This window comes from Chiloscyllium plagiosum, unplaced genomic scaffold, assembly GCF_037043375.1.
Source record: "Chiloscyllium plagiosum isolate Xiang-an unplaced genomic scaffold, Cpla_swu_hap1 HiC_scaffold_1, whole genome shotgun sequence".
NCBI classification, from domain to species: Eukaryota; Metazoa; Chordata; class Chondrichthyes; order Orectolobiformes; family Hemiscylliidae; genus Chiloscyllium; species Chiloscyllium plagiosum.
This window is the reverse complement of record NW_028270139.1, coordinates 166,420,275-166,442,205: the sequence shown is the minus strand read 5'-3', so window position 1 is coordinate 166,442,205 and position 21,931 is coordinate 166,420,275. Positions and strand designations below refer to the sequence as shown.

General features: G+C 56.5%; 1 protein-coding gene across 1 annotated transcript in view; it reads left to right on the top strand.

Annotated features, from left to right (window-relative positions):
• LOC122547312 (lysyl oxidase homolog 3B-like) overlaps positions 1-21,931 on the top strand; it is a 299,290-nt gene that overhangs the window by 105,222 nt on the left and 172,137 nt on the right. Inside the window, exon 4 of the mRNA XM_087992038.1 lies at positions 19,317-19,471. Within this exon, the coding sequence (XP_087848164.1) occupies positions 19,317-19,471 (155 nt within the window). The remainder of the gene's footprint in view (positions 1-19,316; positions 19,472-21,931) is intronic.

Genomic DNA, 21,931 nt, shown 5'->3' with positions numbered 1-21,931 from the left:
CACAGTGAGGGGTGTGTTCCTGTGAAGGGTGTGTTACAGTGAGGGGTGTGTTACAGTGTGGGATGTGTCACAGTGAGGGGTGTGTCACAGTGTGGGGTGTGTTACAGTGTGGGGTGTGTTACAGTGAGGGGTGTGTTACAGTGAGGGGTGTGTTACAGTGTGGGATGTGTCACAGTGTGGGGTGTGTTACAGTGAGGGGTGTGTCACAGTGTGGGGTGTGTTACAGTGAGGGGTGAGTTACAGTGAAGGGTGTGTCACAGTGAGGGGTGTGTCACAGTGAGGGGTGTGTCACAGTGAGGGGTGTGTCACAGTGTGAGGTGTGTTACAATGAGGGGACTGTCACAGTGTGGGGTGTGTCACAGTGTGGGGTGTATTACAGTGAGGGCTGTGTCACAGTGAGGGGTGTGTCACAGTGAGGGTTGTGTCACAGTGTGGGGTGTGTCACAGTGAGGGGTGTGTCACAGTGTGGGGCGTGTTACAGTGAGGGTTGTGTTACAGTGAGGGGTGTGTTACAGTGTGGGGTGTGTCACAGTGAGGGGTGTGTCACAGTGTGAGGTGTGTTACAATGAGGGGACTGTCACAGTGTGGGGTGTGTCACAGTGTGGGGTGTATTACAGTGAGGGGTGTGTCACAGTGTGAGGTGTGTTACAATGAGGGGACTGTCACAGTGTGGGGTGTGTCACAGTGTGGGGTGTAATACAGTGAGGGCTGTGTCACAGTGAGGGGTGGGTTACAGCGAGGGGTGTGTTACAGTGTGGGGTGTGTTACAGTGAGGGGTGTGATACAGTGTGGGGTGTGTTACAGTGAGGGTTGTGTCACAGTGTGGAGTGTGTCACAGTGAGGGGTGTGTCACAGTGAGGGGTGTGTCACAGTGAGGGGTGTGTTGAAGTGAGGGGTGTGTTAAAGTGAGGGGTGTGTTACAGTGAGGGTTGTGTTACAGTGAGGGTTGTGTTACACTGTGGGGTGTGTTACAGTGAGGGGTGTGATACAGTGTGGGGTGTGTTACAGTGTGGGGTGTGTCACAGTGTGGGGTGTGTCACAGTGAGGGGTGTGTTACACTGTGGGGTGTGTTACAGTGAGGGGTGTGATACAGTGTGGGGTGTGTTACAGTGTGGGGTGTGTCACAGTGTGGGGTGTGTCACAGTGAGGGGTGTGTTACAGTGTGGGGTGTGTCACAGTGAGGGGTGTGTCACAGTGTGGGGTGTATTACAGTGAGGGGTGTGTTACAGTGAGGGTTGTGTCACAGTGAGGGGTGTGTCACAGTGAGGGGTGTGTTTCAGTGTGGGGTGTGTCACAGTGTGGGGTGTGTTACAGTGTGGGGTGTGTCACAGTGTGGGGTGTATTACAGTGAGGGGTGTGTTACAGTGTGGGGTGTGTCACAGTGAGGGGTGTGTTACAGTGTGGGGTGTGTCACAGTGTGGGGTGTGTCACAGTGAGGGGTGTGTTAAAGTGAGGGGTGTGTTACAGTGAGGGGTGTGTTACAGTGAGGGCTGTGGCACAGTGAGGGGTGTGTCACAGTGTGGGGTGTGTTACAGTGAGGGGTGTGTCACAGGGTGGGGTGTGTTACAGTGAGGGGTGTGTTACAGTGAGGGGTGTGTTACAGTGAGGGGTGTGTCACAGGGTGGGGTGTGTTACAGTGAGGGGTGTGTTTCAGTGTGGGGTGTGTTACAGTGTGGGGTGTGTTACAGTGAGGGGTGTGTTGCAGTGAGGGCTGTGTCACAGTGTGGGGTGTGTTACAGTGAGGGGTGTGTTACAGTGTGGGGTGTGTCACAGTGTGGGGTGTGTTACAGTGTGGGGTGTGTCACAGTGTGGGGTGTGTTACAGTGAGGGGTGTGTTACAGTGTGGGGTGTGTCACAGTGTGGGGTGTGTTACAGTGAGGGGTGTGTTACAGTGTGGGGTGTGTCACAGTGTGGGGTGTGTTACAGTGAGGGGTGTGTCACAGTGTGGGCTGTGTTACAGTGTGGGGTGTGTTACAGTGTGGAGTGTGTTACAGTGGGGGTGTGTTCCAGTATGGGGTGTGTCACAGTGTGGGGTGTATTACAGTGAGGGGTGTGTTACAGTGTGGGGTGTGTCACAGTGTGGGGTGTGTTACAGTGTGGGGTGTGTTACAGTGTGGGGTGTGTCACAGTGTGGGGTGTATTACAGTGAGGGGTGTGTTACAGTGTGGGGTGTGTCACAGTGTGGGGTGTGTCACAGTGTGGGGTGTGTCACAGTGAGGGGTGTGTTACAGTGTGGGGTGTGTTACAGTGTGGGGTGTGTCACAGTGTGGGGTGTATTACAGTGAGGGGTGTGTTACAGTGTGGGGTGTGTTACAGTGTGGGGTGTGTTACAGTGAGGGGTGTGTCACAGTGTGGGGTGTGTCACAGTGAGGGGTGTGTCACTGTGTGGGGTGTGTTACAGTGAGGGGTGTGTCACAGTGTGGGGTGTGTCACAGTGTAGGGTGTGTTACAGTGTGGGGTGTGTTACAGTGGGGGGGTGTTCCAGTGTGGGCTGTGTCACAGTGAGGGCTGTGTCACAGTGTGGGGTGTGTCACAGTGTGGGGTGTGTTACAGTGAGGGATGTGTTACAGTGTGGGGTGTGTCACAGTGTGGGGTGTGTCACAGTGAGGGGTGTGTCACAGTGTGGGGTGTGTCACAGTGAGGTCTGTGTCACAGTGTGGGGTGTGTCACAGTGAGGGGTGTGTTACAGTGAGGGGTGTGTTACAGTGTGGGGTGTGTCACAGTGTGGGGTGTGTTACAGTGTGGGGTGTGTTACAGTGAGGGGTGTGTTACAGTGAGGGGTGTGTCACAGTGTGGGGTGTGTCACAGTGTGGGGTGTGTCACAGTGTGGGGTGTGTTACAGTGTGGGGTGTGTTACATTGTGGAGTGTGTTACAGTGGGGGTGTGTTCCAGTGTGGGGTGTGTCATAGTGTGGGGTGTGTTACAGTGTGGGGTGTGTTACAGTGTGGGGTGTGTTACAGTGAGGGGTGTGTCACAGTGAGGGGTGTGTTAAAGTGAGGGGTGTGTTTCAGTGAGGGGTGTGTTACAGTGAGGGGTGTGTCACAGTGAGGGGTGTGTTACAGTGAGGGGTGTGTCACAGTGAGGGGTGTGTTACAGTGAGGGGTGTGTCACAGGGTGGGGTGTGTTACAGTGAGGGGTGTGTTACAGTGTGGGGTGTGTTACAGTGAGGGCTGTGTCACAGTGTGGGGTGTGTTACAGTGAGGGGTGTGTCACAGTGTGGGGTGTGTCACAGTGTGGGGTGTGTTACAGTGGGGGTGTGTTCCAGTGTGGGGTGTGTCACAGTGAGGGCTGTGTCACAGTGTGGGGTGTGTCACAGTGTGGGGTGTGTTACAGTGAGGGATGTGTTACAGTGTGGGGTGTGTCACAGTGTGGGGTGTGTCACAGTGAGGGGTGTGTCACAGTGTGGGGTGTGTCACAGTGAGGGCTGTGTCACAGTGTGGGGTGTGTCACAGTGAGGGGTGTGTTACAGTGAGGGGTGTGTTACAGTGTGGGGTGTGTCACAGTGTGGGGTGTGTTACAGTGAGGGGTGTGTCACAGTGTGGGGTGTGTCACAGTGTGGGGTGTGTTACAGTGTGGGGTGTGTCACATTGTGGAGTGTGTTACAGTGGGGGTGTGTTCCAGTGTGGGGTGTGTCACAGTGTGGGGTGTGTTACAGTGTGTGGTGTGTTACAGTGTGGGGTGTGTTACAGTGAGGGGTGTGTCACAGTGAGGGGTGTGTTAAAGTGAGGGGTGTGTTTCAGTGAGGGGTGTGTTACAGTGAGGGGTGTGTCACAGTGAGGGGTGTGTTACAGTGAGGGGTGTGTCACAGTGAGGGGTGTGTTACAGTGAGGGGTGTGTCACAGTGAGGGGTGTGTTACAGTGAGGGGTGTGTCACAGGGTGGGGTGTGTTACAGTGAGGGGTGTGTTACAGTGTGGGGTGTGTTACAGTGAGGGGTGTGTCACAGTGAGGGGTGTGTTAAAGTGAGGGGTGTGTTACAGTGTGGGGTGTGTTACAGTGTGGGGTGTGTTACAGTGAGGGGTGTGTTACAGTGTGGGGTGTGTTACAGTGAGGGCTGTGTCACAGTGTGGGGTGTGTTACAGTGTGGGGTGTGTCACAGTGAGGGGTGTGTTACAGTGAGGGGTGTGTTACAGTGTGGGGTGTGTTACAGTGAGGGGTGTGTTACAGTGTGGGGTGTGTCACAGTGTGGGGTGTGTTGAAGTGATGGGTGTGTTAAAGTGAGGGGTGTGTTACAGTCTGGGGTGTGTTAAAGTGAGGGGTGTGTTACAGTGTAGGGTGTGTCACAGTGAGTGGTGTGTCACAGTGTGGGGTGTGTCACAGTGAGGGGTGTGTTACAGTGAGGGGTGTGTTACAGTGTGGGGTGTGTCACAGTGAAGGGTGTGTCACAGTGTGGGGTGTGTCACAGTGAGGGGTGTGTTGAAGTGAGGGGTGTGTTAAAGTGAGGGGTGTGTTACAGTGTGGGGTGTGTCACAGTGAAGGGTGTGTCACAGTGAGGGGTGTGTCACCGTGTCGGGTGTGTCACAGTGTGGGGTGTGTTAAAGTGAGGGGTGTGTTACAGTGTGGGTTGTGTCACAGTGAAGGGTGTGTCACAGTGTGGGGTGTGTGACAGTGAGGGGCGTGTCACAGTGAGGGGTGTGTCACAGTGTGGGGTGTGTCACAGTGAAGGGTGTGTCACAGTGTGGGGTGTGTTACAGCGAGGGGTGTGTTCCAGTGAGGGGTGTGTTACAGTGAGGGGTGTGTTACAGTGTGGGGTGTGTTACAGTGAGGGGTGTGTTACAGTGTGGGGTGTGTTACAGTGAGTGGTGTGTCACAGTGAGGGGTGTGTTAAAGTGAGGGGTGTGTTACAGTGTGGGGTGTGTTACAGTGAGTGGTGTGTCACAGTGAGGGGTGTGTGCGGTGAGGGGTTGTGGGTGTGGGGTGAAGGGTGTAGGGTGTGTTACAGTGAGGGGTGTGAGGTGAGGGTTGAGGAGTGTGGGGTGAGGGTTGAGGGGTGTACATTGAGGGATGAGAGGTTAGGGTGTAAGGTGTGGGGTGAGGGGTGTGGGGTGTGTTGAAGTGAGTGGTGTGTTAAAGTGAGGGGTGTGTTACAGTGTGGGGTGTGTTAAAGTGAGGGGTGTGTTACAGTGTGGGGTGTGTCACAGTGAGTGGTGTGTCACAGTGTGGGGTGTGTCACAGTGTGGGGTGTGTCACAGTGAGGGGTGTGTTACAGTGAGGGGTGTGTTACAGTGTGGGGTGTGTCACAGTGAAGGGTGTGTCACAGCGTGGGGTGTGTCACAGTGAGGGGTGTGTTACAGTGAGGGGTGTGTTAAAGTGAGGGGTGTGTTACAGTGTGGGGTGTGTTACAGTGAGTGGTGTGTCACAGTGAGGGGTGTGTGCGGTGAGGGGTTGTGGGTGTGGGGTGAAGGGCGTAGCGTGTGTTACAGTGAGGGGTGTGAGGTGAGGGTTGAGGAGTGTGGGGTGAGGGTTGAGGGGTGTACATTGAGGGATGAGAGGTTAGGGTGTAAGGTGTGGGGTGAGGGGTGTGGGGTGTGTTACAGTGAGGGGTGTGGTTGAGGGATGTGAGGTGAGGGTTGAGGGGTGTGGGGTGAGAGTTGAGGGGTGTACGTTGAGGGATGAGAGGTTAGGGTGTAAGGTGTGGGGTGAGGGTGTGGGGTGTGTTACAGTGAGGGTGAGGGGTGAGGGGTGTGGGGTGTGTTACAGTGAGGGTGAGGTGTGTGCGGTGAGGGGTTTTGGGTGTGGGGTGATGGGTGTGGGGTGAAGCATGAGGGGTTTGGGGTGTGGGCTGAGGGATAAGAGGTGTGGGATATGGGGTGAAGGGTGAGATGTGTGGTATGTTGGATGTGTTACAGTGAGGGGTGTGGGGTGTAAGTTGAGGGGTGTGTGGGGTGATGGATGAGGGGTGTGGTGAGGGGTGTGGGTGTGTTACAATGAGGGGTGTGTGGTGTGGGGTGTGTTACAGTGAGGGGTGTTGGGTGAGGGGTGTGGGGTGGGGTGTGAGGGGAGAGGGGTGGGGTGAGTGGTGTGGGGTGTGTTACAGTGAGGGGTGTGGTGTGAGGGATGTGAGGTGAGGGTTGAGGGGTATGGGGTGAGGGTTGAGGGGTGTACGTTGAGGGATGAGAGGTTAGGGTGTAAGGTGTGGGGTGAGGGTGTGGGGTGTGTTACAGTGAGGGTGAGGGGTGAGGGGTGTGGGGTGTGTTACAGTGAGGGTGAGGTGTGTGCGGTGAGGGGTTTTGGGTGTGGGGTGATGGGTGTGGGGTGAAGCATGAGGGGTTTGGGGTGTGGGCTGAGGGATAAGAGGTGTGGGATATGGGGTGAAGGGTGAGATGTGTGGTATGTTGGGTGTGTTACAGTGAGGGGTGTGGGGTGTAAGTTGAGGGGTGTGTGGGGTGATGGGTGAGGGGTGTGGTGAGGGGTGTGGGTGTGTTACAATGAGGGGTGTGTGGTGTGGGGTGTGTTACAGTGAGGGGTGTTGGGTGAGGGGTGTGGGGTGGGGTGTGAGGGGAGAGGGGTGGGGTGAGTGGTGTGGGGTGTGTTACAGTGAGGGGTGTGGTGTGAGGGATGTGAGGTGAGGGTTGAGGGGTATGGGGTGAGGGTTGAGGGGTGTACGTTGAGGGATGAGAGGTTAGGGTGTAAGGTGTGGGGTGAGGGTGTGGGGTGTGTTACAGTGAGGGTGAGGGGTGAGGGGTGTGGGGTGTGTTACAGTGAGGGTGAGGTGTGTGCGGTGAGGGGTTTTGGGTGTGGGGTGATGGGTGTGGGGTGAAGCATGAGGGGTTTGGGGTGTGGGCTGAGGGATAAGAGGTGTGGGATATGGGGTGAAGGGTGAGATGTGTGGTATGTTGGGTGTGTTACAGTGAGGGGTGTGGGGTGTAAGTTGAGGGGTGTGTGGGGTGATGGGTGAGGGGTGTGGTGAGGGGTGTGGGTGTGTTACAATGAGGGGTGTGTGGTGTGGGGTGTGTTACAGTGAGGGGTGTTGGGTGAGGGGTGTGGGGTGGGGTGTGAGGGGAGAGGGGTGGGGTGAGTGGTGTGGGGTGTGTCACAGTGAGGGGTGTGAGGTGAGGAGTGAGGGGTGTGTTACAGTGAGGAGTGAGGGGTGTGTTACAGTGAGGGGTGAGGGGTGAAGGGTGTGGGGTGTGTTACAGTGAGGGGTGTGGAATGTGTTACAGGGAGGGGTGAGGGGTGTGGGGTGTGTTACAGTGAGGGGTGTGTTGCAGTGAGGGGTGTAGGGTGTAGGTTGTAGTGTGAGTATTGTGTGGGGTGTGTTACAGTGAGGGGTGAGGGGTGTGTTACAGTGAGGGGTGAGGGGTGTGTTACAGTGTGGGGTGAGGAGTGTGGGGTGAGGGGTGAGGGGTGTTTTACAGTGAGGGGTGAGGGGTGTTTTACAGTGAGGTGTGTGGGGTGAGGGGTGAGGGGTGTTTTACAATGAGGTGTGTGGGGTGAGAGGTGAGGGGTGTTTTACAGTGAGGTGTGTGGGGTTTTTTACAGTGAGGGGTGAGGGGTGAGAGGTGTGTTACAGTCAGGGGTGAGCGGTGTTTTACAGTGAGGGGTGAGGGTTGTGGGGTGTGGGGTGAGGGGAGTGTTACAGTGAGGGGTGAGGGGTGAGGGGTGTGGGTTGTTTTACAGTGAGGGATAAGGGGTGAGAGGTGTGTTACAGTCAGGGGTGTGGGGTGTGGGGTGAGTTACAGTGAGGGGTGTGGGGTGAGGGGTGAGGGGTGTGTTACAGTGAAGGGTGTGGGGTTTTTTACAGTGAGGGGTGAGAGGTGTGTTACAGTCAGGGGTGTGGGGTGTGGGGTGAGTTACAGTGAGGGGTGTGGGGTGAGGGGTGAGGGGTGTGGGGTGTATTACAGTGAGGGGTGTGGGGTGAGGGGTGTGGGGTGTTTTACAGTCAGGGGTGTGGGGTGTGGGGTGTGTTACAGTGAGGGGTGTGGGGTGACGGGTGTGGGGTGTTTTACAGTGAGGGGTGTGGAGTGAGGGGTGTGGGTTGTTTTACAGTGAGGGGTGAGGGGTGAGGGGTGTTTTACAGTGAGGGGTGTGGGGTGAGGGGTGTTTTACAGTGAGGAGTGTGGAGTGAGGGGTGTGGGTTGTTTTACAGTGAGGGGTTTGGGGTGAGGGGTGTTTTGGGGTGAGGGGTGTGTTACAATGAAGGGTGTGGGGTGAGTGGTGAGGGATGTTTTACAGTGAGGAGTGTGGGGTGTGTTACAGTGAGGGGTGTGGGGTGAGGGTTATGGGGTGTTTTACAGTGAGGGGTGTGGGGTGAGGGGTGTTTTACAGTGAGGGGTGTGAGGTGAGGGTTATGGGGTGTTTTACAGTGAGGGGTGTGGGGTGAGGGTTATGGGGTGTTTTACAGAGAGGGGTGTGGGGTGAGGGGTGTGGGGTGTGTTACAGTGAGGGGTGTGGGGTGTGTTACAGTGTGGGGTGTGGGGTGAGGGGTGTGGGGTGGGGTGTGAGGGGAGAGGGGTGGGGTGAGTGGTGTGGGGTGTGTTACAGTGAAGGCTGTGAGGTGAGGAGTGAGGGGTGTGTTACAGTGAGGAGTGAGGGGTGTGTTACAGTGAGGGGTGAGGGGTGAAGGGTGTGGGGTGTGTTACAGTGAGGGGTGTGGAATGTGTTACAGGGAGGGGTGAGGGGTGTGGGGTGTGTTACAGTGAGGGGTGTGTTGCAGTGAGGGGTGTAGGGTGTAGGTTGTAGGGTGAGTATTGTGTGGGGTGTGTTACAGTGAGGGGTGAGGGGTGTGTTACAGTGAGGGGTGAGGGGTGTGTTACGGTGAGGGGTGAGGGGTGTGTTACAGTGTGGGGTGAGGAGTGTGGGGTGAGGGGTGAGGGGTGTTTTACAGTGAGGGGTGAGGGGTGAGGGGTGTTTTACAGTGAGGGGTGAGGGGTGTTTTACAGTGAGGTGTGTGGGGTGAGGGGTGAGGGGTGTTTTACAGTGAGGGGTGAGGGGTGAGGGGTGTGTTACAGTGAGGGGTGTGGGGTGAGGGGTGAGGGGTGTTTTACAGTGAGGTGTGTGGGGTGAGAGGTGAGGGGTGTTTTACAGTGAGGGGTGAGGGGTGAGGGGTGTGTTACAGTGAGGGGTGTGGGGTGAGGGGTGAGGGGTTTTTTACAGTGAGGTGTGTGGGGTGAGAGGTGAGGGGTGTGGGGTGAGGGGGTGTGGGGTTTTTTACAGTGAGGGGTGAGGGGTGAGAGGTGTGTTACAGTCAGGGGTGAGCGGTGTTTTACAGTGAGGGGTGAGGGTTGTGGGGTGTGGGGTGAGGGGAGTGTTACAGTGAGGGGTGTGGGGTGAGGGGTGTGGGTTGTTTTACAGTGAGGGATAAGGGGTGAGAGGTGTGTTACAGTCAGGGGTGTGGGGTGTGGGGTGAGTTACAGTGAGGGGTGTGGGGTGAGGGGTGAGGGGTGTGTTACAGTGAAGGGTGTGGGGTTTTTTACAGTGAGGGGTGAGGGGTGAGAGGTGTGTTACAGTCAGGGGTGTGGGGTGTGGGGTGAGTTACAGTGAGGGGTGTGGGGTGAGGGGTGAGGGGTGTGGGGTGTATTACAGTGAGGGGTGTGGGGTGAGGGGTGTGGGGTGTTTTACAGTCAGGGGTGTGGGGTGTGGGGTGTGTTACAGTAAGGGGTGTGGGGTGATGGGTGTGGGGTGTTTTACAGTGAGGGGTGTGGAGTGAGGGGTGTGGGTTGTTTTACAGTGAGGGGTGAGGGGTGAGGGGTGTTTTACAGTGAGGGGTGTGGGGTGAGGGGTGTTTTACAGTGAGGAGTGTGGAGTGAGGGGTGTGGGTTGTTTTACAGTGAGGGGTTTGGGGTGAGGGGTGTTTTGGGGTGAGGGGTGTGTTACAATGAAGGGTGTGGGGTGAGTGGTGAGGGATGTTTTACAGTGAGGAGTGTGGGGTGTGTTACAGTGAGGGGTGTGGGGTGAGGGTTATGGGGTGTTTTACAGTGAGGGGTGTGGGGTGAGGGGTGTTTTACAGTGAGGGGTGTGAGGTGAGGGGTGTGGGGTGTTTTACAGTGAGGAGTGTGGGGTGTGTTACAGTGAGGGGTGTGGGGTGAGGGTTATGGGGTGTTTTACAGTGAGGGGTGAGGGGTGAGGGTTATGGGGTGTTTTACAATGAGGGGTGTGGGGTGAGGGGTGTGGGGTGTTTTACAGTGAGGGGTGTGGGGTGAGGGTTATGGGGTGTTTTACAGTGAGGGGTGTGGGGTGAGGGGTGTGGGGTGTGTTACAGTGAGGCGTCTGGGGTGAGGGTTATGGGGTGTTTTACAGTGAGGGGTGAGGGGTGAGGGTTATGGGGTGTTTTACAGTGAGGGGTGAGGGTTATGGGGTGTTTTACAATGAGGGATGTGGGGTGAGGGGTGTGGGGTGTTTTACAATGAGGGGTGTGGGGTGAGGGGTGTGGGGTGTGTTACAGTGAGGGGTGTGGGGTGTGGGGTGAGGGTTATGGGGTGTTTTACAGTGAGGGGTGTGGGGTGAGGGGTGTGGGGTGTGTTACAGTGAGGGGTGTGGGGTGTGTTACAGTGAGGGGTGTGGGGTGAGGGTTATGGGGTGTTTTACAGTGAGGGGTGAGGGGTGAGGGTTATGGGGTGTTTTACAGTGTGGGGTGAGGGGTGTGGGGTGTTTTACAGTGAGGGGTGTGGGGTGAGGGGTGTGGGGTGTGGGGTGAGGGGTGTGGGGTGTTTTACAGTGAGGGGTGTGGGGTGAGGGGTGTGGGGTGTGGGGTGAGGGGTGTGGGGTGTTTTACAGTGAGGGGTGTGGGGTGAGGGGTGTGGGGTGTGTTACAGTGAGGGGTTTGGGGTGAGGGGTGTTTTACAGTGAGGGGTGAGGGGTGTGTTACAGTGAAGGGTGTGGGGTATTTTACAGTGAGGGGTTTGGGGTGAGGGGTGTTTTACAGTGAGGAGTGTGGGGTGTGTTAGGGGGGTGTGGGGTGAGGGGTGAGGGGTGTGGGGTGAGGGATGGGGTGTTTTAAGGTGAGGGGTGAGGGGTGTGTTACAGTGAGGAGTATAGGGTGTGTTACAGTGAGGGGTGTGGGGTGAGCGGTGTGTTACAGTGAGGGGTGTGAGGTGAGGGATGGGGTGTTTTATAGTGAGGGGTGAGGGGTGTGTTACAGTGAGGAGTGTGGGGTGTGTTACAGTGAGGGGTGTGGGGTGTGTTACAGTAAGGGGTGTGGGGTGAGGGGTGTGTTACAGTGAGGGGTGTGGGGTGAGGGGTGTGTTACAGTGAGGGGTGTGGGGTGAGGGATGGGGGTGTTTTACAGTGAGGGGTGAGGGGTGTTTTACAGTGAGGGGTGTGAGGTGAGGGGTGTTTTACAGTGAGGGGTGTGGGGTGAGGGGTGTGGAGTTTGTTACAGTGAGGGGTGTGTTACACTGTGGTGTGAGGGGTGTGGGGTTAGGGTTGTGGGGTCTGGCTGAGGGGCTTGGGGTGTGTGGTGAGGGATGGGGGTGGGCTGAGGGATGGGAGGTGTAGGTGTGGGGTGAGGTTTGAGGGTTGAGTGGTGTACATTAATGGATGAGAGGTTAGGGTGTAGGGTGAGGGATGTGGGGTGTGTTTCAGTGAGGGGTGTGGTGTGAGGGGTGTGAGGTGAGGGTTCAGGGGTGTGGGGTGAGGGTTGAGGGGTGTACGTTGAGGGATTAGAGGTTAGGGTGTAAGGTGTGGGGTGAGGGTGTGGGGTGTGTTACAGTGAGGGTGAGAGGTGAGGGATGTGGGGTGTGTTACAGTGAGGGTGAGGTGTGTGCGGTGAGGGGTTTTGGGTGTGGGGTGATGGGTGTGGGGTGAAGCATGAGGGGTTTGGGGTGTGGGCTGAGGGATAAGAGGTGTGGGATATGGGGTGGAGGGTGAGATGTGTGGTATGTTGGGTGTGTTACAGTGAGGGGTGTGGTGTGAGGGACGTGGGATGTGTTACAGTGAGGGGTGTGGTGTGAGGGGTGTGAGGTGAGGGTTGAGGGGTGTGGGGTGAGGGTTGAGGGGTGTACATTGAGGGATGAGAGGTTAGGGTGTAAGGTGTGGGGTGAGGGTGTGGTGTGTGTTACAGTGAGGGTGAGGGGTGAGGGGTGTGGGGTGTGTTACAGTGAGGGGTGAGGGGTGTGGGGTGAGGTGTGTAGGTTGTGTTACAGTGAGGGTGAGGTGTGTGCGGTGAAGGGTTTTGTGTGCGGGGTGAGGGGTATGGGGTAAAGGGTGAGATGTGTGGTGTGTTGGGTGTGTTACAGTGAGGGGGTGTGAGGTGCAGGGTGAGGGGTGTAAGTTGAGGGGTGTGTGGGGTGAGCGATGTAGTGTGTGGGGTGAGAGGTTTGGGGTGGGGTGATGAGTGAGGGGTGGGGTGAGGGGTGTGGAGTTGGGGTGAGTGGTGTGGGGTGAGGGGTGTGGGGTGAGGGGTGTTGGGTGTTACAGTGAGGGGTGTTGGGTGAGGGGTGTGGGATGAGGGGTGAGAGGTGTGGGGTGAGGGGTGTGGGATGAGCGGTGTGGGTTGTGGGGGTGAGGGTGAGTGTATGGGGTGTGGGGTGATGTGTGTGAGGTAAGGGGTGTGTGGTGAGCGATGTGGGGTGTGTTACAGTGAGGGTGAGGGGTGAGCGATGTGGGGTGAGGGGTATGGGGTGAGGGGTATGGGGTGAGGGGTGTGGGGTGTGTTACAGTGAGGGTGTTGGGTGAGGGGTGTGGGATGTGTGGGATGAGGGGTGCGGGGTGAGGGGTGTGTGGTGTGGGGTATGAGATGAGAGGTGAGCGGTGTGGGGTGTGGGATGGGAGGTGTGGGGTGAGGTGTCTGGGGTGTGGGATGAGGGGTGTAGGGTGTGGAGTGTGGGATGAGGGGTGTGGGGTGTGGGATGAGGGGTGTGGGGTGTGGGATGAGGGGTGTGGGGTGTGGGGTGAGGGGTATGGGGTGTGGGATGAGGGGTATGGAGTTTGGGATAAGGGGTATGGAGTGTGGGATGAGGGGTGTTGGGTGAGGGGTGAGGGGAATGGAGTGTGGGATGAGGAGTGTAGTGTGTGGGGTGTGGGGTGAGGGGTGTGCGGTGTGGGGTGAGGGGTGAAGGGTGTGGAGTGTGGGTGTGGGTTGTGGAGTTTGTTACAGTGAGGGCTGTGTTACACTGTGGTGTGAGGGGTGTGGGGTTAGGGTTGTGGGATCCGGCTGAGGGGCTTGGGGTGTGTGGTGAGGGATGCGGGGTGGGCTGAGGGATGGGAGGTGTAGGTGTGGGGTGAGGTGTGTAGATTGTGTTACAGTGAGGGTGAGGTGTGTGCGGTGAAGGGTTTTGGGTGTGGGGTGATGGGTGTGGGGTGAAGGGTGAGATGTGTGGTGTGTTGGGTGTGTTACAGTGAGGGTGAGGTGTGTGCGGTGAGGGGTTTTGGGTGTGGGGTGATGGGTGTGGGGTGAAGCATGAGGGGTTTGGGGTGTGGGCTGAGGGATAAGAGGTGTGGGATATGGGGTGGAGGGTGAGATGTGTGGTATGTTGTGTTACAGTGAGGGGTGTGGGGTGAGGGACGTGGGGTGTGTTACAGTGAGGGGTGTGGTGTGAGGGGTGTGAGGTGTGGGATGAGGGGTGTGGGGTGTGGAAGGTGGGGTGTAGGTTGAGGGGTGTGGAGTGTGGGGTGTGGAGTGTGGGGTGTGGGGTGAGGGGTGTGGAGTGTGGAGTGTGGGGTGAGGGGTGTGGAGTGTGGGGTGAGGGGTGTGGAGTATGGGGTGTGGAGTATGGGGTGTGGAGTGTGGAGTGTGGGGTGTGGGGTGAGGGGTGTGGAGTGAGGTGTGAGGTGTGTGGAGTGTGGGGTGAGGGGTGAGGGGTGTGGAGTGTGGGATGAGGGGTGTGGGATGTGGGACGAGGGGTGTGTGGGGTGGGGTGAGGGGTGTGGAGTGTGGGATGAGGGGTGTGGGGTGAGGGGTATGGAGTGTGGGATGAGGGGCAGATGTGTGGGGTGAGTGGTGTGGGGTGTGGGATGAGGGGTGTGGGGTGTGGGATGAGGGGTGTGGGATGTGGGATGTGGGCTGAGGGATGAGGGGTGTGGGGTGAGGGTTGTGGGGTGTGGGGCGTGGGATGAAGGGCGTGGGGTGAGGGGTGAGAGGTGTGGGATGTGGGATGGAGGGTGTGGGGTGAGGGGTGAGGGGTATGTGGTGTGGGGTGAGGGGTGTGGGGTGTGGGGTGAGGGGTGAGGGGTGAAGGGTGTGGAGTGTGGGATGAGGGGTCAGATGTGTGGGGTGTGGGGTGAGGGGTGTGGGGTGTGGGATGAGGAGTGTAGTGAGTGGGGTGTGGGGTGTGGGGTGAGGGGTGAGGGTTGTGGGGTCTGGGATGAGGGGTGTGGGGTGTGGGATGAGAGGTGAGGGGTGTGGAGTGTGGGATGAGGGGTCAGATGTGTGGGGTGAGGGGTGAGGGGTGTGGGGTGAGGGATGAGGGGTGTGGGATGAAGGGTGTGGGGTGAGGGGTGAGAGGTGTGGGATGTGGGATGGAGGATGTGGGGTGAGGGGTGAGGGGTATGTGGTGTGCGGTGAGAGGTGTGGGGTGAGGGGTGAAGGGTGTGGAGTGTGGAATGAGGGGTCAGAAGTGTGAGGTGAGGGATGTAGGGTGTGGGGTGAGGGGTGTGGGGTGAGGGGCGTGGAGTGTGGGATGAGGGGTGTGGGGTGAGGGATGTGGAGTGAGGGATGAGGGGTGTGGGATGAGGGTTGTGGAGTGTGGGATGAGGGGTGTGGGGTGAGGGATATGGAGTGTGGGATGAGGGGCAGATGTGTGGGGTGAGGGGTGTGGGGTGTGGGATGAGGGGTGTGGGTGAGGGTTGTGGGGTGTGGGATGAGGGGTGTGGGCTGTGAAGTGAGGGGTGAGGGGTGTGGGATGAGGGGTGTGGAGTGTGGGATGAGGGGTGTGGGGTTCGGGGTTTGGGATGTGGGGTGTGGGATGTGGGCTGTGGGGTGAGGGGTGTGGAGTGTGGGATGAAGCGGAGATGTGTGGGGTGAGGGGTGTGGGGTGAGGGGTGTGGGGTGTGGGAGGTGGGGTGAGGGGTGTGGAGTATGGGGTGTGGAGTGTGGGGTGAGGGGTGTGGAGTGTGGGGTGAGGGGTGTGGAGTATGGGGTGTGGAGTGTGGAGTGTGGGGTGTGGGGTGAGGGGTGTGGGATGTGGGATGAGGGGTGTGGGATGTGGGATGATGGATGTTTGGTGTGGGGTGAGGGGTGTGGAGTGTGGGATGTGGGGTGTGGAATGTGGGGTGAGGGGTGTGGGATGTGGGGTGTGGAGTGTGGAGTGTGGGGTGTGGGGTGAGGGGTGTGGAGTGAGGGGTGAGGGGTGTGGAGTGAGGGGTGAGGTGTGTGGGGTGTGTGGTGAGGGGTGAGGGATGTGGAGTGTGGGATGAGGGGTGTGGGATGTGGGATGAGGGGTGTGTGGTGTGGGATGAGGAGTGTGGAATGTGGGGTGTGGAGTGTGGAGTGTGGGGTGTGGGGTGTGGGGTGTGGGGTGTGGGGTGAGGGATGTGGAGTGTGGGGTGAGGGGTGTGGGGTGAGGGGTGTGGAGTGTGGGGTGTGGAGTGTGGGGTGTGGAGTGTGGTGTGTGGGGTGAGGGGTGTGGAGTGAGGGGTGAGGGGTGTGGAGTGTGGGATGTGGGGTGTGGGATGTAGGATGAGGGGTGAGGGGTGAAGAGTGTGGGATGAGGAGTGTGGGATGTGGGATGATGGGTGTTGAGTGTGGGGTGAGGGGTGAGGGGTGAGGAGTGTGGGATGAGGGGTGTGTGATGTGGGATGAGGGGTGTGGGATGTGTGGTGTGGGGTAAGGGGTGTGGAGTGTGGGGTGAGGGGTGAGGCGTGAAGAGTGTGGGATGAGGGGTGTGGGATGTGGGATGATGGGTGTTGGGTGTGGGGTGAGGGGTGTGGAGTGTGGGGTGTGGAGTGTGGGGTGTGGAGTGTGGGGTGAGGGGTGAGGTGTGTGGAGTGTGGGATGAGGGGTGAGGGGTGTGGGGTGTGGGATGAGGGGAGTGGGGTGAGGGGTGTGGAGTGTGGGACGATGGGTGTGGGATGTGGGATGAGGGGTGAGGTGTGTGGATTGTGGGGTGAGGGGTGTGGAGTGTGGGGTGAGAGGTGTGGAGTGAGGGGTTAGGTGTGTGGAGTGTGGGGTGAGGGGTGTGGGGTGTGGAGTGAGGGTTGAGGGGTGAGGGGTGTGGGGTGAGGGGTGAGGAGTTTGGGATGAGGGGTGTGGGGTGAGGGGTGTGGTGTGTGGAGTGTGGGGTGAGGGGTGTGGGGTGTGGGATGTAGAGTGTGGGATGAGGGGTGAGGGGTGTGTGGTGTGGGATGAGGGCGTGTGGGATGAGTGGTGTGATGTGAGGGGTGTGGGGTGTGGGATGTGGGGTGAGGGGTGTGAGGTGATGGGTATGGAGTGAGGGGTGAGGGGTGTGGAGTGTGGGGTGTGGGGTGTGGAGTGAGGGGTGAGGGGTGAGGAGTGTGGGATGAGGGGTGAGGGGTATGGAGTGTGGGATGAGGGGTGAGGGGTATGGAGTGTGGGATGAGGGGTGAGGGGTGTGGAGTGTGGGATGAGGGGTGAGGGGTGTGGAGTGTGGGATGAGGGGTGAGGAGTGTGGGATGTGGGGTGTGGGTTGAGGGGTGAGGGGTGTGGAGTGTGGGATGAGGGGTGAGGGGTGAGGACTGTGGGATGTGGGGTGTGGGATGAGGGGTGAGGGGTGTGGAGTGTGGGATGAGGGGTGAGGAGTGTGGGATGTGGGGTGTGGGATGAGGGGTGAGGGGTGTGGGGTGTGGGATGAGGGGTGAGGGGTGTGGGGTGTGGAGTGAGGGTTGAGGGGTGTGGGGTGAGTGTGGGATGAGGGGTGTGGGGTGTGGATTGAGGGGTGAGGTGTGTGGAGTGTGGGATGAGGGGTGAGGGGTGTGGGGTGAGGGGTGTGGAGTGTGGAGTGAGGGGTGAGGTGTGTGGAGTGTGGAGTGTGGGGTGAGGGGTGTGGGGTGAGGGGTGTGGGGTGTGAGATGAGGGGTGAGGGGTGTGGAGTGTGGAGTGAGGGGTGAGGTGTGTGGAGTGTGGAGTGAGGGGTGTGGGGTGAGGGTTGAGGGGTGAGGGGTGTGGGGTGAGGGGTGAGGTCTGTGGGATGAGGGGTGTGGGGTGAGCGGTGTGGGATGTGGGGTGTAGGTTGAGGGGTGAGGGTTGAGGGGTGAGGAGTGTGGGATGAGGGGTGTGGGATGTGGGATGTTGGATGTGGGGTGTGGGGTGAGGGGTGTGGGGTGAGGGGTGAGGGGTGAGGAGTGTGAGGTGAGGGGTGTGGGATGTGGGGTAAGGGGTGAGGGGTGTGGGGTGAGGGGTGTGGGGTGTGGGATGTGGGGTGTAGGTTGAGGGGTGAGGGCTGTGGGGTGAGGGGTGTGGGATGTGAGGTTAGGTTGAGGGGTGTGGGGTGAGGGGTGAGGGGTGAGGAGTGTGGGATGAGGGGTGAGGGGTGAGGAGTGTGGGATGAGGGGTGTGGGGGTGAGGGATGTGGGATGAGGGATGTAGGTTGAGGGGTGAGGGGTGAGGGATGTGGGGTGAGGGATGTAGGTTGAGGGGTGAGGAGTGTGGGATGAGGGGTGTGGGGGTGAGGGATGTGGGATGAGGGATGTAGGTTGAGGGGTGAGGGATGAGGGGTGTGGGGGTGAGGGATGTGGGGTGAGGGGTGTGGGATGTAGGGTGTAGGTTGAGGGGTGAGGGGTGAGGGGTGAGGGGTGTGGGATGTAGGGTGTAGGTTGAGGGGTGAGGGGTGAGGGGTGTGGGATGTGGGGTGTAGGTTGAGGGGTGAGGGGTGAGGGGTGTGGGATGTAGGGTGTAGGTTGAGGGGTGAGGGGTGTGGGATGTGGGGTGTAGGTTGAGGGGTGAGGGATGAGGGGTGTGAGTTGAGGGGTGTGGGTTGAGGGGTGAGGGGTGAGGGGTGAGGAGTGTGCGGTGTGGGGTGTGGGATGTGGGGGTGAGGGATGTAGGTTGAGGGGTGAGGGTTGAGGGGTGGGCTCAGAAAACCTGGTGGGTAGTAGATGAGAAGGAAAGTAATTTGTGGAACTGGTTTTGTGGAGCAGCTTGTGGTACAGCTCACAAGGGAACAGGCAGTTCTGGATGTAGTGATGTATAATGAGGCAGACGAGCCTCGGGAACTGATGGTGCAGGAATCCCTCGGGAGCAGTGACTACACCTCGCAGTGTGAGAGCGTGAAGCTGGAATCAGATGTAACGACTACAAAGGCATGAGGGAGGAACTGGCCAGTGTAGATCTGGAGGGGCGTCGGGGGGCGAACAGGGAAGATGGTGGTGCAGCAATGGCAGAAGTCTGTGGGGGTTATTCAGGGGGACACAGCAGAAATACATCCCAAAGAAGAGGAAACATAATCAGGGGAGGATGAGGCTGACCAGGGAAGTCAGGGACAGCATGCAGCATTTATTACAAGAGGGCTGGAATCCAAGAGCAGGGATGTACTGCTGAGGCTGTCCAAGTCTCTGGTCAGACCATAGTTGGAACATTGTGAGCAGATATGGGCGCTGTATCTGAGGAAGGATGTGCTGGCCTTGGAGGGGGTCAAGAGGAGAATTGCAAGAACCATCCCAGAGATGAAGGCCTTGTCGTATGAGCAGCATTTGTGAACTCTGGGCCTGTACTCGATGGAGTGCAGAAGGATGGGGAGGGATGGGTGGTAATATGATTAAACATATATTCTGAATACATCACTTACTTTACGACCTACATTACTTACATAGACACAGTGGGAGAAGATGTTTCCACTGGTAGGAGAGACTGGGACCCCAGGGCACAGCCTCAGGGTGAAGGGACGACCCTTTCGAACGGAGATGAGGAGGAATATCTTCAGCCAGAGGGTGGGGAATCCGGGGAACACATTGCCACAGAGGGCTGGGGAGGGCAAGTCATTGAGTGTATTTAAGACCAAGATAGGTAGGGTCTTGATGAGTAAGGGGGTCAAGGGTTACAGGGAGAAGGCAGGAGAACGGGGTTGAGAAACCCCAAGATCAATTAGGCAAGCAGACACAGTGGGCCAAATGGCCTAATCATGCTCCTATATTTCATATTCATGTTTCCCCATTAATTGTTGTCCTCCTGTCAGAGTCTTCCTCGGTTATGGATGTGTCTATGAAATGGGTTATTATTTAACTCATTGAATTTCAGCATTCCTCATTGCTTCCTCATTGGGCTTGTGCTGAACTCTGTATAGTGAACTCTGTGTGTTTGCCTCTTTCCTCATCCTCAATTGTTCAAGTTCAATTTTCGTTCATCCATAATATCCCACTGGTGTTTAGTTAGTGTTTTTCCCTTTGGAATGTCTTTTTCCTGCACTCTGTACTTCGGTCAGGGGTGACAGTGAGTTGTGTTCGATTTGGCTCTGAGTGTGTCTGACTGATTGCTGTCGGTTTGCAGGAATGGGGCCGATTTATCTGAACGAGGTTCAGTGCACTGGGTTTGAGAAGTCGATATGGGATTGTGCAGCAAAGAATATCTCCCAGGACAACTGTCGTCATACTGAAGATGCAGCCGTGCGCTGCAATGTTCCCTACATGGCGTTCGAAACTTCGGTCAGACCCTACTGTTCTTTGACCCATATTGGATATTCATGTCTGAGTCTGAGGACATTCGTATGAGAGAGAGAGAGAGATTGTGTGCGTGTGAACATTAGTGTGACAGTATTAGTGTGTGTGTGTAAAAGAGCATTAGTATGAGTGTGTGTCTCTGTGAGAGAGCATTTGTGTGCGTGTGTGAGAGAGTCTTAGTATGTGTGTGTGCGCCTGTGTGAAAGAACATTAGTATGAGTGTGTAAGTGTGAGAGAGAGCATTAGGATGAGTGTGTGTCTGTGAGAGAGCATTAGGATGAGTGTGTGTGTCTGTGAGAGAGCATTAGGATGAGTGTGCGTCTGTGAGAGCATTAGGATGAGTGTGTGTGTCTGTGCGAGAGAGAGCATTTGTGTGTGTGTGAGAGAGAGTCTTAGTATGTGTGTGTGTGTGTGTCTGAGAGAGCATTAGGATGAGTGTGTGTGTGTGTGAGAGAGCATTAGGATGAATGTGTGTCTGTGAGAGAGCATTAGGATGAGTGTGTGTCTGTGAGAGAGCATTAGGATGAGTGTGTGTGTGTGTGTCTGTGAGAGAGCATAAGGATGAATGTGTGTCTGTGAGAGAGCATTAGGATGAGTGTGTGTGTGTGTGTCTGTGAGAGAGCATAAGGATGAGTGTGTGTCTGTGAGAGAGCATTAGGATGAGTGTGTGTGTCTGTTTGAGGTGTGTGTGAGTGTGTGTATGTTTGAGGTGTGCGTGTGTGTTTGAGGTGAGGGTGTATGTTTGAGGTGTGTGTGTTTGAGGCGTGTGTGTTTGAGGTGTGCGTGTGTATGTTTGAGGTGTGCGTGTGTATGTTTGAGGTGTGTGTATGTTTGAGATGTGTGTGTATGTTTGAGATGTGTGTGTATGTTTGAGATGTGTGTGTTTGAGATGTGCGTGTGTATGTTTGAGGTGTGTGTGTGTTTTTGAGGTGTGTGTGTGTTTTTGAGGTGTTTGTGTGTTTTTGAGGTGTGTGTGTATGTTTGAGGTGTGTGTGTATGTTTGAGGGGTGTGTGGGTGTATGTTTGAGGTGTGTGTTTATGTTGGAGGTGTGAGTCTGTGTATGTTTGAGGTGTGTGTATGTTTGAGGTGTGGGCGTGTATGTTTGAGGTGGGTGTGTGTTTGAGGTTTGTGTGTGTTTGAGGTGGGTGTGTATGTTTGAGGTGTGTGTCTGAGGTATGTGTGTGTTTGAGGTGTGTGTGTATGTTTGAGGTGTGTGTGTGTGTTTGAGGTGTGTGTGTGTTTGAGGTGTGTGTGTATGTTTGAGGTGTGTGTGTTTGTTTGAGGTGTGTGTTTGAGGTGCTTGTGTGTTTGAGGTGCGTGTGTGTTTGAGATGTGTGTGTATGTTTGAGGTGTGTGTGTTTGTTTGAGGTGTGTGTTTGAGGTGCTTGTGTGTTTGAGGTGCGTGTGTGTTTGAGATGTGTGTGTATGTTTGAGGTGCGGGTATGTTTGAGGTGCGTGTGTGTTTGAGGTGTGTGTGTGTGTTTGAGGTGTGTGTATGTTTAAGGTGTGTGTGTGTATGTTTGAGGTGTGTGTGTGTTTGAGGTGGGTGTGTATGTTTGAGGTGCGTGTGTGTATGTTTGAGGAGTGTGTGTATGTTTGAAGTGTGTGTGTGTATGTTTGAGGTGTGTGTGTGTTTGAGGTGTGTGTGTATGTTTGAGGTGTGTGTGTTCGAGGTGTGTGTGTATGTTTGAGGTGCGTGTGTGTTTGAGGTGCGTGTGTGTTTGAAGTGTGTGTGTTTGAGGTGTGTGTGTGTTTGTGGTGTGTGTGTGTCTGTTTGAGGTGTGTGTGTGTTTGAGGTGTGTGTGTCTGTTTGAGGTGTGTGCGTGTGTTTTTGAGGTGTGTGTGTGTATGTTTGAGGTGTGTGTGTTTATGTTTGAGGTGTGAGTCTGTGTATGTTTGAGGTGTGTGTATGTTTGAGGTGCGTGTGTGTTTGAGGTGGGTATGTGTTTGAGGTGGGTGTGTGTTTGAGGGGCGTGTGTGTGTTTGAGGTGTGTGTGTGTTTGAGATGTGTGTGTGTATGTTTGTGGCGGGTGTGTGTGTTTGAGGTGTGTGTGTGTTTGAGGTGTGTGTGTGTTTGAGGTGTGTGTGTATGTTTGAGGTGTGTGTGTATGTTTGAGGTGTGTGTGTCTGAGATGTGTATGTATGTTTGAGGTGTGTGTGTGTGTCTGAGGGGTGTGTGTATGTTTGAGGTGTGTCTGTGTTTGAGGTGTGTCTGTATGTTTGAGGTGTGTGTGTGTTTGAGGTGTGTGTGTATGTTTGAGGTGTGTGTGTCTGAGGTGTATGTGTATGTTTGAGGTGTGTGTGTGTTTGAGGTGTGTGTGTGTTTGAGGTGTGTGTGTATGTTTGAGGTGTGTGTGTATGTTTGAGGTGTGTGTGTATGTTTGAGGTGCGTGTGTCTGAGATGTGTATGTATGTTTGAGGTGTGTGTGTGTGTCTGAGGTGTG